The 22,956-nt window shown below is 38.2% G+C and overlaps 1 protein-coding gene across 4 annotated transcripts in view; it reads left to right on the top strand.

Moving 5' to 3' along the window:
* Nucleotides 1-22,956, top strand: part of NFAT5 (nuclear factor of activated T cells 5) — a 77,451-nt gene that overhangs the window by 27,474 nt on the left and 27,021 nt on the right. For 2 of the 4 annotated variants that reach the window (XM_069793183.1, XM_069793184.1), the window contains exons 2-4: nt 658-783; nt 13,812-14,370; nt 19,372-19,564. In XM_069793183.1, coding sequence (XP_069649284.1) covers nt 658-783; nt 13,812-14,370; nt 19,372-19,564 — 878 coding nt within the window. Of the gene's footprint in view, nt 1-656; nt 784-8,083; nt 8,197-13,289; nt 13,352-13,811; nt 14,371-19,371; nt 19,565-22,956 lie in introns of those variants that run through there. The other 2 variants (XM_069793186.1, XM_069793185.1) reach the window with 2 other exon arrangements.

Raw genomic sequence — 22,956 nt, 5'->3', positions numbered from 1 at the left:
TAGAGAAGTCACAAAAAATTTTCTTAGGTGTTCTACTACTGTACAGGATCTGCCACAGTTACATTAAAGAGCTTTACGTGTAAAATGGACTGGCACTGGCCATTCTGTTAGCGGAGACTGCTTTCTCTGGAGCGTCTGCTTGAGTTTACAGGAGAGTTTGAGGCAAAAAGAAATGTTGCAGATAAATGGAAGTAAAGGATCTTGCATAACAAGAATTGGCACTTAGTACATGGGAAGACTTTATAGGATGTTCTGTGGATGACAGTACTATATTAGGCTCTTTTGGAAGTCAGTTGCACAGTTTGAATTCTGAGAACAGGTTTGTCTTTGTTTCTCATGTGATGTGTACATGTTGTCAGCCCCTTCATTCTAAATGAGTACAGTTTCTGTGGAAGTTCATGAATTATTTCTTTGTTTGGACAAGTTTGTGTCCTTTTGTTTCAGTCTTGAGAATGTGTATCTTAATGTTTTCGTGGTTGGTTTGTTTTCTGAAATAACTTTATTCCATGATGTTAAGATCTCCAAGTACTTAATGTAACTTTTTCAAAAGGTTCTGAAAAGGTTGGATTATCATTTGTGTCTTTTAGGCAAAAACATTATTTCTTTTCTCTTACAGAGCATGAATAAATTTTTGATTAAATGCTTTTTGTTCAACAGAATCTGTCTATGACCTTCTCCCAAAGGAGCTGCAGTTACCACCTTCCAGAGAAACATCTGTAGCATCCATGAGCCAAACAAGTGGTGGCGAGGCAGGTTCGCCGCCTCCAGCTGTAGTTGCTGCTGGTAAGCATTCTCATTTATTCAGTTGCTTTGTTAAGGTTTGTAATGTTCTGGCCAACATGAACAGTGCTGGCAAAGTTTTGACTGTAAAAAAGAGCTTGTGGAGAAGTAACAGAGTTCATTCTAGGAGAATTTAGGTAATATAAATTAAACTAAACTGGGTTATCTAAATTATCAGGTGTTCTATGTTAATGATTGCTGTATTTCATATCTATAACTTCATAAGAACCAAGTTACCTGTTTTGCTATTCTGTTACTACACGGCACAGGCCCGTTAACTCCTAGAATGTACTCTGTCTTCAGAGGTGATAAATACCAATTTGGAACGAAGGCAGAATGCTGACCGACTGAAACAGCGAATTCTAGCTAGGATAAAAAATGAAATGGGAGATTACATTTTGGGCCATGAAGCTTCTACCAAACTGTAAGGAAGAAGAAAAGTCATGTTTTCCTTTAAGAGGTCTTAGGAAGCTTAGTATTTAAACCCCATTCACACACAGCTCTCTATTGTAATGTATTATGAAATTCTCAAATACATGAGAATGTAATAGATGTCAGGATGGCACTTTTATAAACAGATAATTTTAAATTAGTTATTTTTCTAATTGACAGCATATAAAAACGAGGCATGACCTTTTAATCTTTGTCTTTATCTTAACTCCCAGCCGTGTTTTAGACTTCAGTCTAAAGACTCTGTCATTGATCTTCATTAAACATAAACTGAGGATTTAAGGACAAAGTTCTGATTTGTGAGGTTAGCCTTAGTGCTGGTTTGCATCTGGAATTCTTGTCAGTAACTTGTATACATTAGTAAACATCTGTGCTATGAAGAAAAAAAAATGATCATTACACTTATGATAGATGCATCTTTCTTCACTGGGTGTTGGGGTTTTTTTTTTTTTTTTTGCATAATTTGATCCCCATATTTCTTACAAGGTCATGTTCCACTTCCCTAATTGGCCTTAAATTGTTGCTTGAGAAAAATGTATATATTTAAGGTGAGGATTCAGATAGCTGCATTATTCTTTTTTCTCTCTATGAGTTCATATGCATTAAATGTTTGTGTGAGAATGTTTCCCAGATTTGCCTGGTACAGGAATCTTTATCAGAAACTGAAGTGATTGTAGACTTGTCAGAGAAACTTTACAGCACTGCTCACCATTCATGTTTTGCCAGACCTCTTCTGAGAGAACCTGTGGATTTAACTGTGCACAGTGGAACTTCGGTCATTCAAAGAATTTGATGTTTTTATTTATTATATTGGAAGGATTTGATATTTTTATATCACTTATTCAAAAAATAATTTGGGCGTATATTTCTAAAATCAAGATACTTAATCAGTTTGATTCAAAGACATAGCAGCAACCAAATCCTGTAGAAACATGTGTCTTAAAAACAAGCGAACAAAAGAAATCCCACAAACCCTGTTACACTCTAAATCCACAGATAGACATGAACTGCTAATTAATTCTGTATCTAACAGAAAAGACTTAAAAAACTTGAATGGAACTAAATGTCTGTTACCTCCAGGTATTTAGTGTCTGCTAACAGCCAGTCCAGTTCCTTTTAAAAAAACCTAAGAATCTGTTAGCTGTGTTTGGGTTAAACTGCAGCACAATTTTCTTGAATGAAAAACTTCAAAAAATAGTGTTGAGATTTTTTTGTTAACACTGAAACGAGACTTACTCATTCAGTTAAGAACGCTTTTGAGTGTCAGAGATGACGTAGTTTCACAAAGACTTTTTGCTGATACCGCTGCTGAAAGAAGAGCTTTTCATGTGTGTGCTGCAGAGTGCGTTGGGTCAAGGACCTGCTGCTCCAGGTTAGACTTGGCTCTGATGGGTTCACTGCAGGTCTGCAGAAATGCTTGTGGTGGCACAAGGAAAGGAGTAATGTGGCGAGGAAGGAGCGTTCAGAAAAGGTGGAGCTAGCTTCTCTCAATGGCTGTCAGTTTGTGCTGGTTTAAATTGTTTACTGAACTGTGGCTTTGGAGACCTTCCATCAGTGTTGTGATAAGACAGTTAAGTTTCTGGGTGCTGTTAAAATCAGGATCAGAAGTATTAAGCACAAGCAACTACTGTTCTCCAGGTTGTTAAATATTGTGTTTAAAAAAACCTAACCAACCAGACCAAAAAAACCCAAACGGAGCGAAGACTGGTTTTGTTTTCATCACTTATGTCAGTGTCCACTAGAGTGAGGGCAAGAACAATTGAGTCTTGGTCTTCTGTAAATACATGATTGTGATGATCAGGATCATTCAACGGTGAGTTGTGCTGTGTACACATGCAAGGAGAGGTGAGCTCCCAGTCCAAATGATGTAGCTGGTGCAGTTAAGGGGAGTGGGTGCCTAACTTCCGTAGGTGTCTGGGAAGGTGCAACCTCAGCATTTTGGCCAATGAATGGTGTCACATAGATAGTTTTATTGTAGCATCTTAGTGGGGTTTTTGTTTGGTTTTGGTTTTTTTCCACTCCACCACCACATCCTTGAAAGAAAATATATGCATCCTAGATAAATGTTTACCTGCAAAACAGGTCCATAGGCTGTGTTCCAAAACTAGACAGACAGAGCAGAAAGCTGAACAGTCCATGCTCCTCCTCCCTCTCATGTTGGGAGATAAGATACATATATGTAAGAGATATATTATAACCCAAGGGTGGACAGGTGCTTGGGTATTTCTGGTAGGTCTGAGGCAAGGCTTTTTTTTTCTCTTTAAAGCTGGGGACAAACTCTTAGGAACAGAGGAAGGAACATCAGTGTCTACAAAAGTTGTAGGTGGGAGAGGTCAATTTGCTCTTTGCAGTGGATCTCAGTGGATTGTTTTATAGTCATAGTCCCCCCCTCCCACAAATTCCTGCTGTGCTGTGGCTGATTAGGATTCCTCCTCTAAGCTGTCTTGAACGCAGCACTTCCGAACTGATGCTGGTACCCTCAGCACATGGCTACCTTGGAGTGGGAGTGTTCTCCAGTGTTCTCAGTTGACTTCCAGAATCGCGGGAGTGCTTTTGCTTTTCACTGAGGTTAGCTGCGTGTTTCTTCTGCACCCAAGTCTCTCCACTTTCTCAAGAGAATAGGATACAAGTGTTTTGGCTGCATTCTTGCTGTAGCTGTACCATGTTTCTAGATAAAAGGGTGTATCACCTTTTACTATTTTCTTTGTTTTAGGATTGTTACAGTGTCTTTGAAAAGTTGCTACCACATTTTCAAGCCCTGTCACCTTGCCTGTGTAGTAATGAGAAGTCTGGCTGGGCTGGGCTCTGATTTCTTAACAGAAAAAATAAGAGGAAAATCAGCCTGGGCTTTGTGCATGTCTATATGCTTATACAGGAAAACATAAGTACGTATTTTACATTTATATTTGAAAAGACCGAGACTGACTATTCATTTGCATGTATCAAGTCCTTAATAGCAGACTATAGGCACATTTTCAGGGAGCTGATGCTGTACAGATGATAGCGTGAGGAGGAAGGATGACTTCAAGTGGGTGTTCCTGTATCTGAAATCTTTCCCTTGTTTTGTGTAAGAGTCTCTCTCTCTCTCTCTTTAATTTTTATGTCAGCTTTCACTTGCTCTAAAACCTCACTTTTTTGGAAAATGATAGTTCAGTCTCCATAGTGTTGTAGGTAATCTCATTTACTCTTGTTTTTAAAAGGAAGGGCTAATTTGAAATGCTGCTAGCACACTGTATGTAGAAGTCAATTGCAGATATGATTACTCTTGATAATGAGAGGATTATGTTACAGGGAATGATCTGAAGTGGTGTGAGTTTTTTACTACTCCTGTAGTAATTAACACAGTTAGTTCTCTGTTTCCCAAAACACAGAGTAAGGTAGTATCTGGCTGATAGTCAACTTAACTTGAGGGTTTTCTGTCAGTCACTTTGCTGTGGGGTTTTCTTCCATATAGATCACATTATAGGTGAGAAATATATGTTGCTGCAGTTAACTTATCTGGTTTTTTTGGAGGAGCAGGATGGGCTGTTCTTAGCAGTGATGACCTTGCGGGGCAGACTTCTAGTTCTTCCATTTGGAAATTTGTTTTGTGATTTACAGAACAGTTTTAAGAGTATTAAAATGGAATGTTGCTGATTGGATTTTCATTAATTTGTTAATAAATGTGTATCTCATTCATTAATCCAGACAAAAGAGGTATTACCCACTCTCTGAATATCAAACAGGCAAGTATAATTTAATAGAACTCTAGGATTTTGAGCTGTGATGTTCACAACCTAAGCTGCTATCTCAAGCTTCTAATTCTGTTATTCTTCTGGAAAGCAGAAGGGAGGAAAAGGATCTGGTTTTACCACTAGAAACTATTCTCTGTGCTTGCTATTTGAATTACAAGTGTCTTTGTTCAGGGGACAGGAAAAGGAGGATTTTGCCTTGTGCAGTACCATAAACACATTAAATATGAATCATCTTCTTGACTCTTGAAATGCATGGAGGGTGTCATGCTAAGAAATGTCTTTGTAAGCTGTGTCTGGAGATTTCTTATATGAAATAAATGTGCCTGAAGCTTTAATAATGCCTTCTACACAGTATTTCTAAGCTCCAGTTGCAAGGAGGGATGCTTGATTCTTTTCAGTTGGTTCTTAAAGGTTGACCAGTTTTTTTCACGTTGGTCGAGACACATTGAACAAGTGCTTCAGATGCTTAAAATTCACACTGCTAATTTAAGTCCTTTGTCACAGATGTCTTTCTAGTTGGTAGTTTAACACCTTATTCTTGTCTTTTGGGCATGGTTCAGGAGTATTTGTGACCATGTACTTAAAACAAGTGTTGCATTTTCATCTTTCATCTCCAGTAACAGGAATGCTCAAACCTTCTGAACCCCAGTGAAGAATACTGTTACAGAAACTTGCTTCTCTGCTTATCATCTGTTTGTTCTTTCTGTAGCAGATCTTGGAATGAGCTTCTTCAGCTTGTTGATGATCTCTTAAGCTGCTTTCCATTTTCCACAGCAGCAAATATATATCTTTCCATATTTTTTTTTTTATTGCTCCCCAGGACAGTATTTCCTGCATCGTTTCCATTCTGACAGTTTCTAGTTCTTATCTCAGATTGAATTCTCCATAGAGTGGTATTCTTGCTGTAACAAAAGGGGAACATTTTATGCCACTGAAATGTATTTACTGATCTCTTTTTGCATTCTTCATATTTGGATACAATTAATCTGTGATGCATTGAATTTTTCTGGCTCCTGAACATCTATGATTGTATCCTGGGAAAATATTTGGTAAACGATGAAGCTTTACCTTTTTGTGGTTGTGTCAATTTTGTGCTCCTTTTTTAATTAAAGGGACAGACTGCTTGTCCCAAACAGGCATAATTGGCTTTTTTGATCAGAGTTGTTATTGAAATGCTTGCCATAAGCATTTATGGTCATTTTAATTATGAAAATAAGGCTTTGCTTCTCAAATGCTACTCTAGAGAACTGGAAAAAAACACTTGCATCATCTATGGGGTAGAGACCAGGTGCTGACAGGTATGGGTCATGTTTTCTATTGCCAAGATAAGGCTTTTTCATCATTCTCAAGCTAAAGATTCTAATAAAGCCTCAAAATGGAGATGTGTGGAGTCTTGTTTTGGTTTTGTTTTGTTTTTTTCTGAATAGCTAGAGTCAGGCTTCTTAATTTTTATTTTTAATGAAAATATTTTGTCAATTTATCATCCTTCCTGGTGTCATTAGTCAGTTTTTCCTGTTGATACAGAAATAATTACCAGAGATTTCAAAGGGCATATCAGTGCTGCTACTAATTCTATTATCCTGGGCTTATAACTACATGTTGTAAACAAATTATCAGAAAAAAAAGATTTTTCTTTGTAGTTGGTCTCCAATGCCTGTAAAAACTTCCATTTCTTTGTAGGCTTTTCCTTTCCTATTCCAACCGCCCTCCCAGTTGGAAATGCCTTCCTGTAATTTCCTAGGAGGATGTCTTCCAGGGATTTCTGTCTGCAGTGTGCTTGTTTCGGTCATGCGTCAAGTACTTCTTACAGAATTAATTTAAACCAGGTCCTAATGCTCTTTAAAAATGCATCTTCCTGGTGCTGTATATTAATACAGTGCCCTGGCAACTCTGGCTTGTTAGCACTAGCCTATATGTGAACAAGTTTATTACTTCTGGCAATAGTGTGTGCTATGGTGGAGCTAATTGCATTAGTCTGGGAGAGGCTGGCTGTGATTAGGTATGGCTCAGGGGTGGTGGAGAGGTTCCTTCATCATTCAGAACCCTCTGCTGGTGAGAAGTCATTGCTGGGAAACATGAAAGATAAAGATTGCTCTTACTGTTTCCATTTTATGGAAACTTTAGACAACACGTTCTCTGCAAATTCAATTAAAAATTGTAGTTGTGTGGGATTGAATGTGCATTGAGTGCATACCTGCTCCTCTGCATGGAGCAGAGCTTCCTTATAATTACCTATAAAGGATTGTATAGATGTACTCTAGATCATCTCTTTTTTTTTCTAAATTAAGTTTATTTTCAGTCTTCCTGAATCTCATATATTTTCCAGAACTGCTCAAACACCAGCTGTTTTATCATTCTGAGAGATTTTTTTATGGCAAATTCTTGCATTAAGTGGCTCCTATTCTTACATCAAAAAGGCTTGAGAATTACTTTGTGGCAAGAGAATTCCCTGTTCCTTAGCAAATAATGAAAAACTAAGCCAGTGAAGGGCAAAAAGAGAACAGTCTTATTGTACTATTGTTCAGGCACCTCCTTGCAGTAGCAGCATCAAAGGCTTCATGAAGGCCAAGAGGAGTTCTTGATTTCTTAGGAAAAAAACCAACTGTGTATCTGAAGAACAAAAGCGTCTGTTCCTTAAACGGAAGTGTTGTTCTGTTAGATCATTGTACAGTCACTCTTTTAGGGTAGTGGGCTGTGGAGGGAGCTGAGGAGATGACAGGTAGAGCTTGAAGAGAGCAGCTAAGGGTGCTAGAGTTCTGACTTGCTTGTACGCAGCTGGTTATCGCTCTGAGTGGGGAGGATCTAAGATACGTGGAATTGGGGTGTGCGAGCCACTAACAAAAGTTCTACTCAGATACCTAAACTTGAGTGTTAATTTAATAACAGATGTCATTTATAACAAAAAAAGATTGATTGATGTATTTACCCAAAGTATAATACACTGCTTGGTTCAGCATGTGAATTTAAGGGGAATTTACACTGTTGGGCTTAATGTAAATTAAATTAACCTACCTATCTTGAATCTGAGTGTTTTTAATAACTGGTGAATTGGATTGCTTTATTATATTTGCTGGGATGCTAGTTTTTTTCTCTATTAATACACTTAACTTGCATTCTAGCTTCGCCATTCAGAGACAGGCATCGAGTGGTGGGTTGTGTGACAATGTCTGTCAATAGTGAAGACAAATAGTGCCAGAGACACTTAACCCATCCAATCTCACCCAGGGTATAGGTCGGTCTTGTTTTCAGACTTCTTCATAAGTCTCTTCTTTCTTTCTTTTTTTTTTTGTTTTGTTTTATTTCTAAATAGTGGATTGATACTGATTTGAAACTAAACTTTTTGGAAAAGTTTTTGACATTACATCAGTAATACAAGAAGAAGAAAAGTAGAAACCCAGGTTTGGCATGTGAGGTGTTGAAAGCAGGTTTGCAGCCACTTTGTAAGTTCTGTTTTTTACCTTCAAAACCTTTTGGCAACACAAGGGTTGATGCTGGAAATTTTGCACATAGTATCCTTCTGGTTTTACACTGAAATTGTTCTTCTGTGTGCAGTGGTTCAAATAAATCAATTAACATACAAAACTCTTACCAAGAACATGACATGTTAGATAAATTAACGAATTTAATAAATGGGTATACTTCATATATTAAGCTTATACACCACCTAAACCTCACCCTGTGTAGTGAGTTTTCATTTTTGACAATTAATTGTATTCTGAAGATAGCATAGGAGATTGCATGGGATGCAGGCTAGGTTCTGAGAAAAAGACGGGTTCTCTGATGGCTTCTGCTAGTCCTGGCTGTTCATGCACAGGTGGCTGAAAAACCTGTGAAAACAAAAATATCTCCAATTTATTTGCATTTGCAATCTTAAGCTTTCCAGTCTGGGAAGTGACTTACTTAGCACTTCAGCTGCAATTAAAAAAAAAAAAAAAAAAAAGACATCAGGATGCTGTTTGTTTCTTTTTGAGGACTTGGTAATCCTTGTTGTATTTAAGGATCTCTTTGGAAAGAATGAACAAGGATTTCAGGATTGGCTCCACGTAAGTGTTACCTAAAGACAAGACTCCCTCAGTGCCAAGTAGTGATTTTTTTTTTTTCTTTCTCCTGCCTTTCAGACTTTTTTTTAGAGGCTGAATGCCTTGTTTCACTTCACGAGATAATAGGATATAGAAATATATGTCATTGCCTTAGTTGATAACTCAGGAGGTAATAAATTTTCTTTGTACAATGCTTTATGTTATTGAAAAGAAAAAGACTGCACTGATTTGCTCATGGGGATGCTCTTTGCTGCGTGTTCCCTTAGTCTCTGATATTATATTAGCCTGTGATTTTTAGCAGCATGCATTTGTGCCACATGCGTGTTGCATCCCTTCTTCCACTGCCTGCTTTTTGGCTGCTTTTTGTTTTCAGAAAGAACCTGAATTATTCAGTCTCTTGGTTGTGAATGTAATTCTGTTCACTGCCTGGAAGTGAGGTAAATGTTTGGGAGTGGTAGGCACCTTTTTAGACTTTCTGGGAAGTAAAAGTAAAAATGACTGGTATCGTGAACAAATGGAATTTCTTTGAAATTTAGTCTTCCTAGGAGTAGTGCAGAGTAATTGGTTATCTTTATTTGCATTCTGAACTCCAGCACTAACCACATAGTTTGTTAGTTCTTGGTTATTTTCTATCTTTCATTTACATGTTACAGAATTGCTTGTTACTGATGTGTAAATTACGATGTCCAAAAGAGAACCAGGACTTCCTTATGCTGAACTGTTTGATACCATTCTGCCTCTCTTAGAGGAAAAAAAAGCTTGTAGGACAGGCAACAAATTCTGAATTACTTATTTCAACTACCTTACATGTCGCAGTGATGGCAATGAATAGATTCAGGAGGTTTAGTTTCAACAGTGATCAAAGTTGCTCTAATGCAGAAATAGTTTTCTTTTCTCTTTCATTTTTTTTAATTAAGAAAAAGGAAAAAAAACCCCCACCTTGTGATGCTGGTGCACGTTTCATTTATAATACTGTGGCTGCATACTTGCCATAATATGCACTTGGCTTCTATTCAGTGTTGTTGCTCTGAAAGCAATTTTTATTTTGAGGCTGTGTTAAAATATATTCAGTCTTATATTTCAAAATGTGCATACTTATTTAAACTATATATTTGTCACTGCAAGCACTGTTAAATTGCAAATGAAAGAGCCACCTGTAACAATTCCCATTAATATGTGTCTAAAGAAAGTAACCTCAAATAAAAAAAAAATGCTTAAACTGGGAAAGGTGTGTGTATGTTTCCACTCTAACTTGACAGACCAGCAACCAGGTACACCCCTCCCACTGAATGTCCACTGGTTATATTTTGTTTATTATCTGCATGTTGGGGAAAACGTCATTCCTCAAGCCCAGGAAATGCAAAATGCTCTCACCTTTTAAAGCAATACCAGTCAAGTTTGAGTTCCTGAAACTTTAGAATAAACTTATTATTTCAAAATGCAGCATATTCAACCAAGAGATCTCCTTTGGGTATCAGATAATGTGTTGTCACAAGCTTTAGAATAAATTGATAAAACAAAATGGGAGCCATGTAAAACATACAGTGGTTTATTCATTATAGTAACTTTGTGAATTCTTATTTGATTGACCCTACTTGTTTGTTTATTAGTTCAATGGAAGAAGAGTTGGCTAAAGGCCTGCAGACTCTGTGAGAAAACATAAATTTTACTATGTTTCTTAGTATTTGCATAACTTAAAATGTTACTAAAGCAATTACTAATTTATCCCCCTAAAATAGATTTTAAATTTGTGCATTTGATTGTTCTAATATAGCCAGTTGATTTCATTGGCTGCAATATTTGTCACACTTTCTTACATATTTTTAACTATTATAATGGAGAAGATGCTGGCCTGTACATGCTCTAAAACACTTGCATGTTTATGGATGGTAATGGCATTCATTTGGGAATATGTAAGGCTAAAGAGAAAGGTTTTCTTGCCATTACTATTTAGCTTGATATTGTTTTGATAATCTAAATTTACTGTTACACAGGGGCGTCTCTGGTAAATGGAGGCAAGTATAGCAAATTTATAATGGACAGTGTTTCTTTCCTTTTTAAATGTATAAAGGAAAAACATATGCACATGTTCATACACATACATGCTTTTTAACTTCTAGGAAAAGAAACTGGAGGAGAAATTGTTTTGGATAGCAATAATGATAGCAACTTAAATATTGCAGAATGCTGCAACCTAAAATAATGATACCATTAGCAGCTCTTTTAGCTTTATACTGAAAAGTATTCTGGTTAGTGATTTATTTATTTATTTTTTCTTAGGAAAGTGAAGGAAAAGTACAATTGTTGCATTTCTGGACAGGGTATGCATTGAACCATTTGATAAGCAGGGATACGATCAGTGTTTGGCATATCTGTTCTAATGCAGACCTGTGTATGGATTGTCACTTTAAGTTTTTCTTCTAGGTCTTTTAAAAGACCTTTCTAAAACATTCCTAGAATTTGCTGCAAAAAGATAGATCTTTGGTATTAATCTATTGGAGGAGAAGTCTTCCAATTCTAGAGCCCTGCTACCTGGTTCAATGTACGTAATTATTTATTTGTCAAAGTCTTTGTCACGCACAGGCAAACAAGAGACGTGCATACACTGCGTTGTACTATGCATGATACTCAGTTTCATCCATTAAAAGAAGAATTCATTTTAAATGGGGGAAATATTGCTGTTCAGTAATCCAGATCTGCAGCATTACTGCTGTGTGCTCCATGTATTCTGTTTGCAAATACTTGCATGCAGCATATATGCTGTATGCATGCTGCATATTTCTTTGAGTGTATAAATGATGAATGGAAACTAATTCTATTTTAACAAACCATAGTATTCATCCCAAATAGCAACGATCTTTCTCAACTCAAAGTGGCTGCAAATCAGCTCCTAAATATTGTCACTGAAATTAATACCTAGATTTAATGGTTCTTGCCAATCCTATAAATGTTTTTGAAAAAAGCATTGCATTAATGCATGATGTAGAAAGGATAAACTTGCCTTTAAATTGGAATGCAGTTCAAAGTGACTGAATTCTCCAATTTCAGCCACTATATTTGCCAAAGAACAAACTGGGAAATGGAACTGGTATCATTCATCTGTTCCTGATTTACTGGGAGGTTTGGGGAAGGGACTTCCGACGAAGATAAAAGCAGAATAGTCTATTGATAAAGTGTAATGACCACTAAATTTTACAATCTGAAGTAGTGTATGTTTACTTTTAAATTCATTTAGCACAGAAAAGCTGTAAGAAACAGTAACGGTTTAAAAATTCATCATCAGTCATTGATACCCCTGACAATTAGAAGCAGGCTGATTTATAGGAAGGTTTGCTAAGTTTTGCTTTAGTTAAATGTATTGTCATGCTGAACATACTTTATTCTGTTACTTTTAAATGGCTTAAACTGGATAAAACAGTTCAACTATCTCTAAACCTTTTAGACCTGAGAAACTAATATATTTTGGATTTAAAAAAAATTCCAAACAACAAAAAGGAAAACATCATGTTCCTCTTAATAGGTATTACCTCTATGACACCAGTAACTAGCTGAACAAACATACTGTAAAATTACGTACGTATGTATGTACAATTTGTTTCTCAAATTAGATTATTTTTGTGGTTCCGGTTTATTGTCTAAGCTGTGGTCAGCAGTGCAGAAATACAGGAAATCTCCCCCCTAGGAAGCTTAAATCTGAATATAAAATTCAGTTAGTTATTCCTCAGTGAGCTACAGCTAATTTAAATAAATAAATACCTATGTTTGTCCATACTGCTTCCTGTGAAATGTTTTAGCCTATGTTTTCAGCTGATTTGTCCATAATTCCGTAGTGGAAATGATTGTGGTGTTCTCCAGAAATCTTCAGGGTTTTGTTTGAAGCGTTTTGCTGTCCTCTCATGTTTCTAAAACAGATTGATCTGTGTCACCTCCGGAGAAGTCACAATCACATTGTTTAAAATATCCCGCTTAATGTGAATTTTTCAGATACCTGTCCCAAGCTGTCCCTGTATGCATAAGGGACTCGGCTAATAAAGTCTGAGAGAAATCAGTCTCATTGACTGAAAGAGTCAAATTACAGAAATTTCATGTCTCCTTGTATCAGCATGTCACCAATACAGGTATTTCATCCCTGTTTTGAACCTTCAAAATAAACAGCTATGTCATACTGACTGATACCAGTTCCATTTTGCCTACCAACTCAGTTGATTTTATATTTTATTTCTCATTTATGATGGAATAATCAGCAGCTCTTTTTCTCATTTATTTTCTCATATTTTTATTCCAGGATTTGCCTCTGAAGCAGGGAGTGTCTGCATTAAAAATGACCTGTAGTTCTCTGCTTCATAGGTTAGAAACTTATTTTAATATTTTGTGGCTAAGCACAGTCCCGTCTTTTTCAAAAATAAAAATTTCCAACAATAAATGGTTTAATTGGCATTGAATATGGATTATAAGCATTTTGCATTGGGGCTTCCATTATTTTAGATGAAATGGCTTCTACACAAATAATTAGTCCAGCTGAGGCAATGAAAGCTATGTTTACTTGCAGCCATTTTTATGAATTAACATTAAGTTTTAAAAAAGTTGATTACAGTGGATCATACTAAGTCTTATTTGGACATTTCCAAAGTACTGTATTGGTTAGGCTGTATTGCTTTAAGCATTTACATTCTAAAACTTACCAAATTCCAAATATTTGTTGGGGGAAATAAATCGGTTCATAAATCACTTTATTTCAATGGGACTGCTATAGCCAGCACACACAGAACCGTGTATCTTGTATTTACTTCTGAATTATACACCGCAGATGCTTCTTCAGCTCCTTCCTCTTCCTCCATGGGCGGTGCTTGCAGCTCCTTTACCACCTCTTCCAGTCCTACCATTTACTCTACCTCAGTCACCGACAGCAAGGCTATGCAAGTGGAGAGCTGCTCCTCAGCCGTGGGGGTAAGTACCCGAGGGGTAAGTGAAAAGCAGTTAACCAGTAACACAGTCCAGCAGCAGCAGTCAACGCCGAAGAGACACACAGTCCTGTACATCTCGCCACCACCTGAGGACTTGCTGGACAACAGTCGGATGTCCTGCCAGGATGAGGGCTGTGGATTGGAGTCAGAACAGAGCTGCAGTATGTGGATGGAGGATTCACCCTCCAACTTCAGTAACATGAGTACCAGTTCCTACAATGATAACACTGAGGTGCCACGTAAATCACGCAAACGAAATCCAAAGCAGAGGCCAGGGATCAAACGTCGAGATTGCGAAGAGTCCAACATGGATATATTTGATGCCGACAGTGCCAAAGCGCCTCACTATGTCCTTTCTCAGCTCAGCACGGACAGCAAAGGCAACTCAAAAGCAGGAAATGGGTTGGTATCTGTTTGATTTTTGTTTTTTTTTTTGTTTTGTTTTTTTGTTTTGTTTTTTAAAAAGTTCTATCACCATATGTAAAACCAAACTAATAAAACTCCCCCCATGCCCCGTCAAGTGTTCTACTCAGGTTCTCACATAAATCCCTTCTCTACTCTTCCCTTTTGTGTCCTAGCCCATGATAAGGTCTCATTAGACTTGTTAATCTTTATTTAGAAGATAAAGGTAAACTTTCCTGAAACAATTGGATGCAGCACTGATGAGCTCACCTGTATTATTGTTTAAGTGAAATTCCTAAAAGATTGCACAATTCCATTTATAAAATGGCAATGAAGATGTTACTGTATTTAAAAAGAAAGGCAGAATTGGACTGGACGCACCCTAAATCTTAATTTTTTTTGCAGGATTTTATGTGAGGATTTCAGTCTGTACACTTTACCTACTTCTGTTTGTCTCTTTCTCTATTTGATAAATAGAGAGAGTGATGGGAGTAGAAGTTAATGCCTTGTTAGGATTTCTCATCATTTAAATTAACACATGCTTTACTTTTTTATACAATGTTAAGATGATATGGTGAACCAGATTTTGTTTTTCCTTGTGAATTCACTTCTGTATTTGATTTTTTCAGAAATAAATCTCTAATCCTGTTTCTCTCTGTGCTTCTGGGTTGTGTGCATGCGTGTGTCTGTACATGGGCACGCCTGGGTGGTGGTCTCTCATCTCTCCCACTTCACACTGTTCACTAAATGCATTTCAGTAGTTGCTTAAAGAGGAAAAAGTCCATCAGTTTACAATAGTATGTGGATACTTTTTTTTTTAATTTATTTTTTAACTTGTAGCTTCTTTAGTACTTTTAAGATGGTCAAGTAGATAGATTTGGCTTTTTTATTGTGGGTTTTTTGGGGGAGGGGGGAGTGGACTTTGTTTGTTTTTACTCTTATGTATGTGCTTGCAGTACGTTCTAATGTTCATCACAGTGATGGTGAATATTAAAATTTGACTGATGGGAAAGATTATGAACTTCTCATATTCCAAAGGGAAAGAGCCTGGAGTCTGTATTCCCAGGGTCATTGCAGTTCCATACTTAAAATTTCACTGTGAGAAAGTGATTCTGAGAAACTCTCCAGAGTGTGCTGCTGCTTCCTGCCAGCCTGGGCACCGCACCGGGAAAAGTGGAGCGGGCTGGTACCAGGAGTGTTGGCTCTGCCGACCACTCCTGTCTCCTTGGACCTCTGGGTCTTCTAGTATTTCCTTACAACAACCGCAGTTGTCCAGCATCTTTTGTATTCACCAGCTGAAATTGATAATAAAGTAGAACATTAGTACATGGTAGAGCCAAAGAAGCAAATTAGCATATGTAAAGCAGCTGCTTGGAACTAGGAAACTGCTTCCACTGAGCACAAAGGAGGTCAGGCTCTCCCTTACAAAGGGAAGAAACTTTATCGAAAGGCAAGAACTGTATGACTGTATATGTGATCTCTGGACAGAAAGGGGAGTTTTATTAAACTCTGGAACAGTAGGTACATTCCCAATCTAAAACATCACAAGACTATAACATTCCCTAAAATATTAGGGGCTAACCAGTGAATGTTCATTGGTACTGTCAGCAATACTCTGTGAACTCGGGGGTAGAGAGAAGCATATTTTTTTTTCCTAGTGTGTCATATACAGACTAGATTGAACTGCAGAAAAACTCTTATATAACAGAATTGTCCTTCTAAATAAAAGCTCAGGGGTAAGAAATGGCCAAGATATTAGAAAATTTAGTTTTGCAGTTAGAATATGGAGATTTAGCGTTACAAATCTAGGTCACTGTAGTGACTTTTTTTTAAAAAACCTTTCCGGCCTGATGGAGTTCAGCCAAGGGAGTTCATTTGCTTTTGGCTTTAAGAAAAGAGCAAGGAAAGCACCCTTGCTAAATTGTAAAGTGGAAATAGCGTTTGCCCTAAAAGAGGCTTCTAGTCAGTTGACTTCAAAACCTAAGAAGGAAAAGAATATATTCCTATGGAAACTGTTGGAATTTTTGAAAGCCTTTTTAGAAATGGATGAATTGATGATGATTTAGGGCAAAGACTCTCAGATTTCGAACATCCTTGGTCTCACTTCCACTTTCAGGTCTTCACTGGGAACAGCCCTGATGGCAGTGCAGGACCGGGCAAACCTTAACTCCGGAAATCTGTTTTAATAGAATTGTGGGTTTTGCCACTTACATTTCTTTTCTAAAAAAGAAGTGCTAGCTTTGAGGAGACATTGTCTGGTAACAGTTAAGCTAATAAATAAATAAATGTGTGTGTGTGTTTGAAATATTTCACTATTTGTATGTGCATGAATATTAGTATTGTAAATAAAGTAAATTAAAAGGATGTGTAAATGATATATCCTCATAATTTGAGAATAAAGGCCACTGAAGTTCTGGTGAAGGCTTTACAATTGCTTTCAAGTTCAGCTAATCTGATTGAAAGTAATGATTACTTGAGGTTTCTAGAGGGAAGGCTTTCAGAATAATTGTTAGGCAGCATCTCTTCACATAAATATGACAATATATAAAATACTAGTATGTTGACAATTAAGGTACCTTGAGCTTTAAGAGTAAAGTATTCTCAGGAAAACAGAGCTATGTTGGAGAGGCCAAAGTGTTAACATCACACTGCTAAAACTTCGCATTTTGCGTGTTAAAAGAAAATTCCATTTTGATGGCTGCCTCTAATGCTTCCCTTCAAAATCCAATAATATCTCAGTGTCCCGTATTAATTTGCGGAGCTGGAACTTCCAAGCGTGACAAGGTCAGATGAAGCGTCCCATGTGGTGTCTTTGCACGGAGTGTTCTCCCATGACGTTCCAGTGCCTAACTGAGGTGCAGAAAGCACGGGTCCCAGGGACAGTGTTGGGAGTAGTTTGGCAGTGGTTGCGGTAGCTGAGGTTGCCCAGCGTTCCTTCTCATGGTCCCTGTGGGAAGCTAAGAGGTAGTAGCTGTGTGATTTAAAATTCCGAGTGAGAAAAGAAGATACTCCCTGAAAGTATTCCTTTTAATTACTAGTCCATTGGAGTAATGTCCTGACAGGAAGAATAGAGAAAGTGATTATCTAATGAGCTTGAGTTTGAGTAGCGTTTTTGCTTAACTTGTACAGGAGTGAAGAGCATAGTGATGTTAATTACAGTTTAATTAGTCTATCACAGGTTTTGTATATGCTACACTGAGGAAGAATTTTGTCCCTTTTATTTTCCTAAAAGAAGGTATGTTTTTCCATAGCGTTTTCATTTTTTTTAACAGTATGTTTGACTAGACTGTGGCAGAGTAATCGGGACTCCTTGGCAGAAAGATGATACTCTTGCAGGTTTTTTTATACTAGTTTTTTATGTAGATCCTGCCTCTCTGCTGTTACTGGGTTGAAAACAAGCGTGCAGGGCAGGGCTGCACAGGGACACGCACTGGGCGTCCGTCCTGGGCTCAGCTGGATGAGCAGGAGGCTCACTGGGCAGTCCATGGTGAAGTGGGTAACCTTCACGAACAGAAAAACATGAATGAAATTCATACAAAGCACAGACCTCGTAAGGGCTCAGCATTTTAACCCTTTGTTACAGGTATGAAAAGGTTTTGGAAGGCGTAGCAGAAATAAGAGTGTGGCAAATACGACTTCCTGGGGTATGATATGTGGTGGAATCGGGGCAAAATGCCTGACCTTCCATGGGGCAGGAGAAGGCCCTTCTGTAGGAACAGTGCTGGGCCAGGCTGTGCAGGGGCTAGGGGATGACTTGGAAGTATTTGCGTACTGTGTGGCCTCGTGCTATTTATTCATTGCACAGTGGGAGTTTTAGGAAAGGTCCTGATAATGTTTGTTAGTATAAATCACCTGGTAATTGGAAAGAGAGCCCTACGGGCTACCTCAGCCTTCAGGTCAGTGAAAAACACATGCAGTGGCAAAGCTCTCAGTAAACAGTTTTGAAGAAAAAGCATTTCTTGCACACTTCTCCCTGAGAAGAAAAAATCCTGGATAAATTACCTCCGTGTGTTGCACACTGAAACAGGATTTGTTTTTTCAGCAATTCACACTTGTTATTTTAAACTGCTTTCTTCAGAGTCATTAGCTGTTAGAAACTACTTCTTGGTAGTAACAAAGAATACCATGTTGGCACAAATTCATTAAGCCCTTTTTCTGCCTGTACCATTTGCCAGGGCATGTTTACATTTGCTAGTGTTAAATGAGTTTATTAGACTTCCATTCAGGTTCAAGATACAAACCTACTCTGTGTAAGATGAAGAGTTATTTTCCATTGTGCTTTAAAGTGATCACAGAATGCATCACATGATGTTATACTTTGGAGGGCTTCTTCATTTCGGTTTTAATTATGGAACTGAACACAAGATACAGTACATCTTAAGGTATGCACCTGGAAAGAAACAATCTTTTTTCATACACTGCAGATTTAAAATTGGTGCAATTATGTCAGAGCTTTTTACAATAACTAATTTGGTTTTAACATAAATTTATCAATCTGTTTTGACAGAAATTAGTATTTGAGTTTGCATGGCTATGCAAGTTCAGGTGGAGACAGGCATGAGGCTGTTTTCCTATTTAAAGAAGCATCATTTAACCTTAAATCCATTCAGTGTGTGTGTGTACATATGTATATTTGTTACAGAAGCGAAACAGCTTATTCAGATAATATCAGGCTGTATCACAGACTATGAAAGAGCAGGTTATGAGCCTTCTTCTGTTTGTTAACATAGTTTAATGCTAATTGCTTTTCCCTTCCTTTATGTTTACTCTCTGAAAAGCAGTTCCTATTTCAGTGGATGAAGGAGGCAGGGAAGCACCGTTCCTCTTCATCCTGCAGGTTTCCTTCTCTGTCAGAAAGAGAATTCCAAAGTTTGCTCTCAACTCTAAATCTTCTATCCATTAATATATACTCTTTATCTTTTTAGCTTTTCTGTGATTTAGTTTGTTTTTATTGGGGAACTGCTTATAATATCTTTTTAATGGTCTGCTTTGACTTCCCAGAGCATCAGAGAACCAGAAAGGAGCTGGAGGGAAGAAGACCCCAATGTTGTGTGGTCAGTATCCGACTAAGAGTGAGGGGAAGGAGCTGAAGATAGTGGTACAGCCAGAAACCCAGCACAGGGCTCGTTATCTGACTGAAGGCAGCCGAGGCTCGGTGAAAGACCGTACACAGCAAGGCTTTCCAACTGTAAAGGTAGGCTGTTTAGTGTTAGGTGTTATGGGGACTCTTTTCCAAGGGATACTTTAGTAGAATGGGAACTGGTTCGGTTCAAGTAGGCTTAGAATCTCTATTTTTAGAGGGAAGGGGAGAGACTTTGCAGTCTCTTTGCTGTGGAGACTGTACTGTACCTCTTCTTGCAGGTAACAGGAAGTCTTATTTGTATCACAGAGTTACAGGAGGAAGGAAGCTTTATGCCAAGGCAATGATGTATAATCTGTGATGCATGTCCTGTTAGACTACAATTATACAAACTGTGAAAATAGACACTTGAAACATACAAAACTAGGATAGTGAAATGCTGTAACTGATTGCTGATAACAGTGGGACATCATTATGGCTTACTGGTAAGGACATAAAACTCGGTTTCATTAAAAAAAAATAAATTCAAAGTGGTGGGGTTTTTGGCTTTTTGGTTTTTGTTTTTGGTTGTTTTTTTTTAAATAAGTATCTGAATCCACATATCCAGTGTCTGTCTTTCAAGTAGAGTCATAAAGATCTAACTGAGGTGTACTTTATGGGTTGTCCTGCTCAGTATGGTTAGCAGTAGTGAAGTTCGTGTGGATTAGTAGAACTGGAGAAGGGGGGGGGAGAAAAGAGGAAGCAGTTGTATGCACACTTAACAAATGCAGACTGTTTCCTGTATAGACTTTGATGCCTTAAAGTTTAGGTGTTGATGGTCACTTGCTCTGAGGCAGGGATGAGTGGCACACAGGACTGAATGGTGTCCTCAATCTTCTGATCAAGGGGAAAGATCTGGATGGAGCAGATGCAGTCAGGAATCCAGGGTCTGGTTGCGTAGCTGCTGTCTCCAGCAAGCATTTAGCTTCTTTGTTTGTCTTGCTTCATTTGGAGGGGAGAAAAGGACGACTGATGTAATTAACCTTGCTCAAAGAGAGGAAAAATTGTTGCCAGCTTGGTGAGGAGGGCTTTACTGTAAGTTCGTCAGAGAATGGGGACCAAAGCACAGAAGGGAAGGAGGAGCTACAAATGGAGGAGGAACATGAAGAAGGCGGCTACGAAGAGGTCTTTCACATTCCTGCTCAAAAGGGAAAACATTCAGAGGCTGTTCTCCAGTGACTGCACACTGATGCCCAGAGTGTGAATTTACAGATCTTGTTTCTTCCCTTGTGTAGTCACAGGGTTGTGACTTGACTGGAATCACAGAGACTTGAGGTAGCGTACGTGGCTGGAATGCAGTTGTGGATGTGCAGCAGCTGTGTAGAAAGGAAAGAGGACATCATGTATCATAAGGAGCTCCCTGACTGCACAGACATCCAGCATGAAATTGGAGACTGGCCCGTTGAGGTCAGAGGAGGGAGGAAGCTCTGGGATAACGTGTTGGTATCTGTTACAGACTGCATGACTGAGAAGATAATAGATGGCGCTTTCTATAGGTAACTAACAGGAGTCTCCTGCTCACAGACCTCTCATCGTGAAAGGTTTCAGCCATTTGTCCATCTTGCAGGGAATGCTACATAGCCTGGAGGAAGCAATTGATGAACTTTATGACTGTGCTTGTGAAGGTTTCCTAATGCAAACGGTAGAGAGGCTTACCAGGAGTAATGTTGTACTTACACAGAAGACAAACAGAAGAACTGATATCAAATAGCATCACAAAAGTTGCAGCAACCACAGTATGAATGCGAGAGTGGACACTGAATTGAATACAACCCAGCATTGCACACTCGTTGGAGCCAAGGCAAATGCCGTCCTTGTTATATTGGGAGGAGTGTGGCCAGCAGGTTGAGTGAGCAGGCGACTATACTTATTAATGTACAAACAAGAAAGATAAAAGGCATTTCCTTTCATACTTTTCCTTAGTTATGCCACTTTGAGAAATCAGCAAGGCAGCGCTCAATCCAAACTAATTTACCAGGTCCACAAAGACATGTTTGTTTATGATACAGCCCTTAAAATTTGTGCTGGCTACTGCTGACAGAGTCCAGAAGTATACTTATCTTTAAAGTCCTGTTCAGTAATGTTAGAAACATCTCCGACACTTCACTCAGTCCTCCTGAGTAATGTAGAAATCCAGTAAAGTTTCATAAGAAAAGAATCCATTCATATGGTCCTGTTGCTATGGCGATTTAGTGCTCATTTATGTGAATTTTCTTAATGGGCCTTTGTTCATCTGAATTTCCTTTTAATTTCTTTCTCAGTTACCCTTAAGCACCCATCAGTGAAAATTCTGTTTCAAAGAGTCTCACGTTACTGAATTCCTGGAAGTTCGAGCTTGCTTTACCAGTAGGCAAACTAGTTCATACCCTGTATATAAAAGCCTGCCTGGGTTGGACAGACAAAGTGAGCCAGTGGATCTTCAGGGAATCTGAGCTAGTGGAAAAAATATGTAAAGGATAAGAGGGCTTTTTATTCTGTTTGGGGTTTTTGGGGGGTGTTTTAAAGATGGGGAAGAAGAGTGTAAAAATGTTGCTAGTCCGGTAGAGATCTGGTGCTTGCTCTTCTCCAGCAGCATCTGTGACAGGCAACCATTCAGATGCATCACTCTTAAGCAGACTGAGGAGGAGAAGCAGGTTCTGTGGCCCATTAAAGAACACCATTTTACTTGATGACTTAGAACTAGAGAGCCTACAATCAATATGCAACATTAAAATTGTATAAACAAACCTTAGTCAAGTGACTTGTCTGGCAAAAGAAAGATTATCCTGAATGCGAAGTGTCAGCAGAGGTATTCCAGCGATCACTAGCAGATTTTCATGTTTTCTTACTAACAGTATTGCAAAGCTGGAACAGTTACCATCCAGATGATGAGATGATGGTCTTGCACATCTTTCATATCTTCTTCTAACACAAACACTGAGGAAGAAAAGCAACTCTGTTTAGCTGTGGTGATGCTGTTTCTAGCCAAGGAGACCTTGGTGATATGACACAAAGACCGTTCGTTCAGCTTTCTGTGTAAAAGAGTTTCAATAGTAGAATATCAGAGTACCCTTTATGCCCCACTTCCTTTTGACCACCTGGTGAAATTAAGTCCTCTCGTTGGCTCTTTTCATGGTCTCTTGTTTATTCGTGCTCTCTTGGCTTTTGAGCTCTTTGATATGAACTATAGCTGTTAGCCTATGGTTCGTACATGGGAGCCTGTAGTAGGCTACCTCCAGAAATCTTTTGGCTTTGCCCATCCATGACAGTCAGAACTGTAAGCTAATTGCTCCTTTTTGACATGAGAAGTGTACTATGATTTTATCAGTATTTGCTGATTTTTTTTTTTTTTCCTTTTCTTTTTTCAAACTTGGCAAGAACCGCAGAAGTAAATTTTCTAAGTGTGTCAGGGATGAATCCCTTAAGAGATCCTCTGGAGGATTCTGCTCTCATTTGCATCTCCTTACTAATAAACATGGAGCAAGTAT

The sequence above is a fragment of the Haliaeetus albicilla genome, chromosome 10, assembly GCF_947461875.1.
Source record: "Haliaeetus albicilla chromosome 10, bHalAlb1.1, whole genome shotgun sequence".
NCBI lineage: Eukaryota > Metazoa > Chordata > Aves > Accipitriformes > Accipitridae > Haliaeetus > Haliaeetus albicilla.
This window is presented reverse-complemented; position numbering and strand designations above follow the sequence as displayed.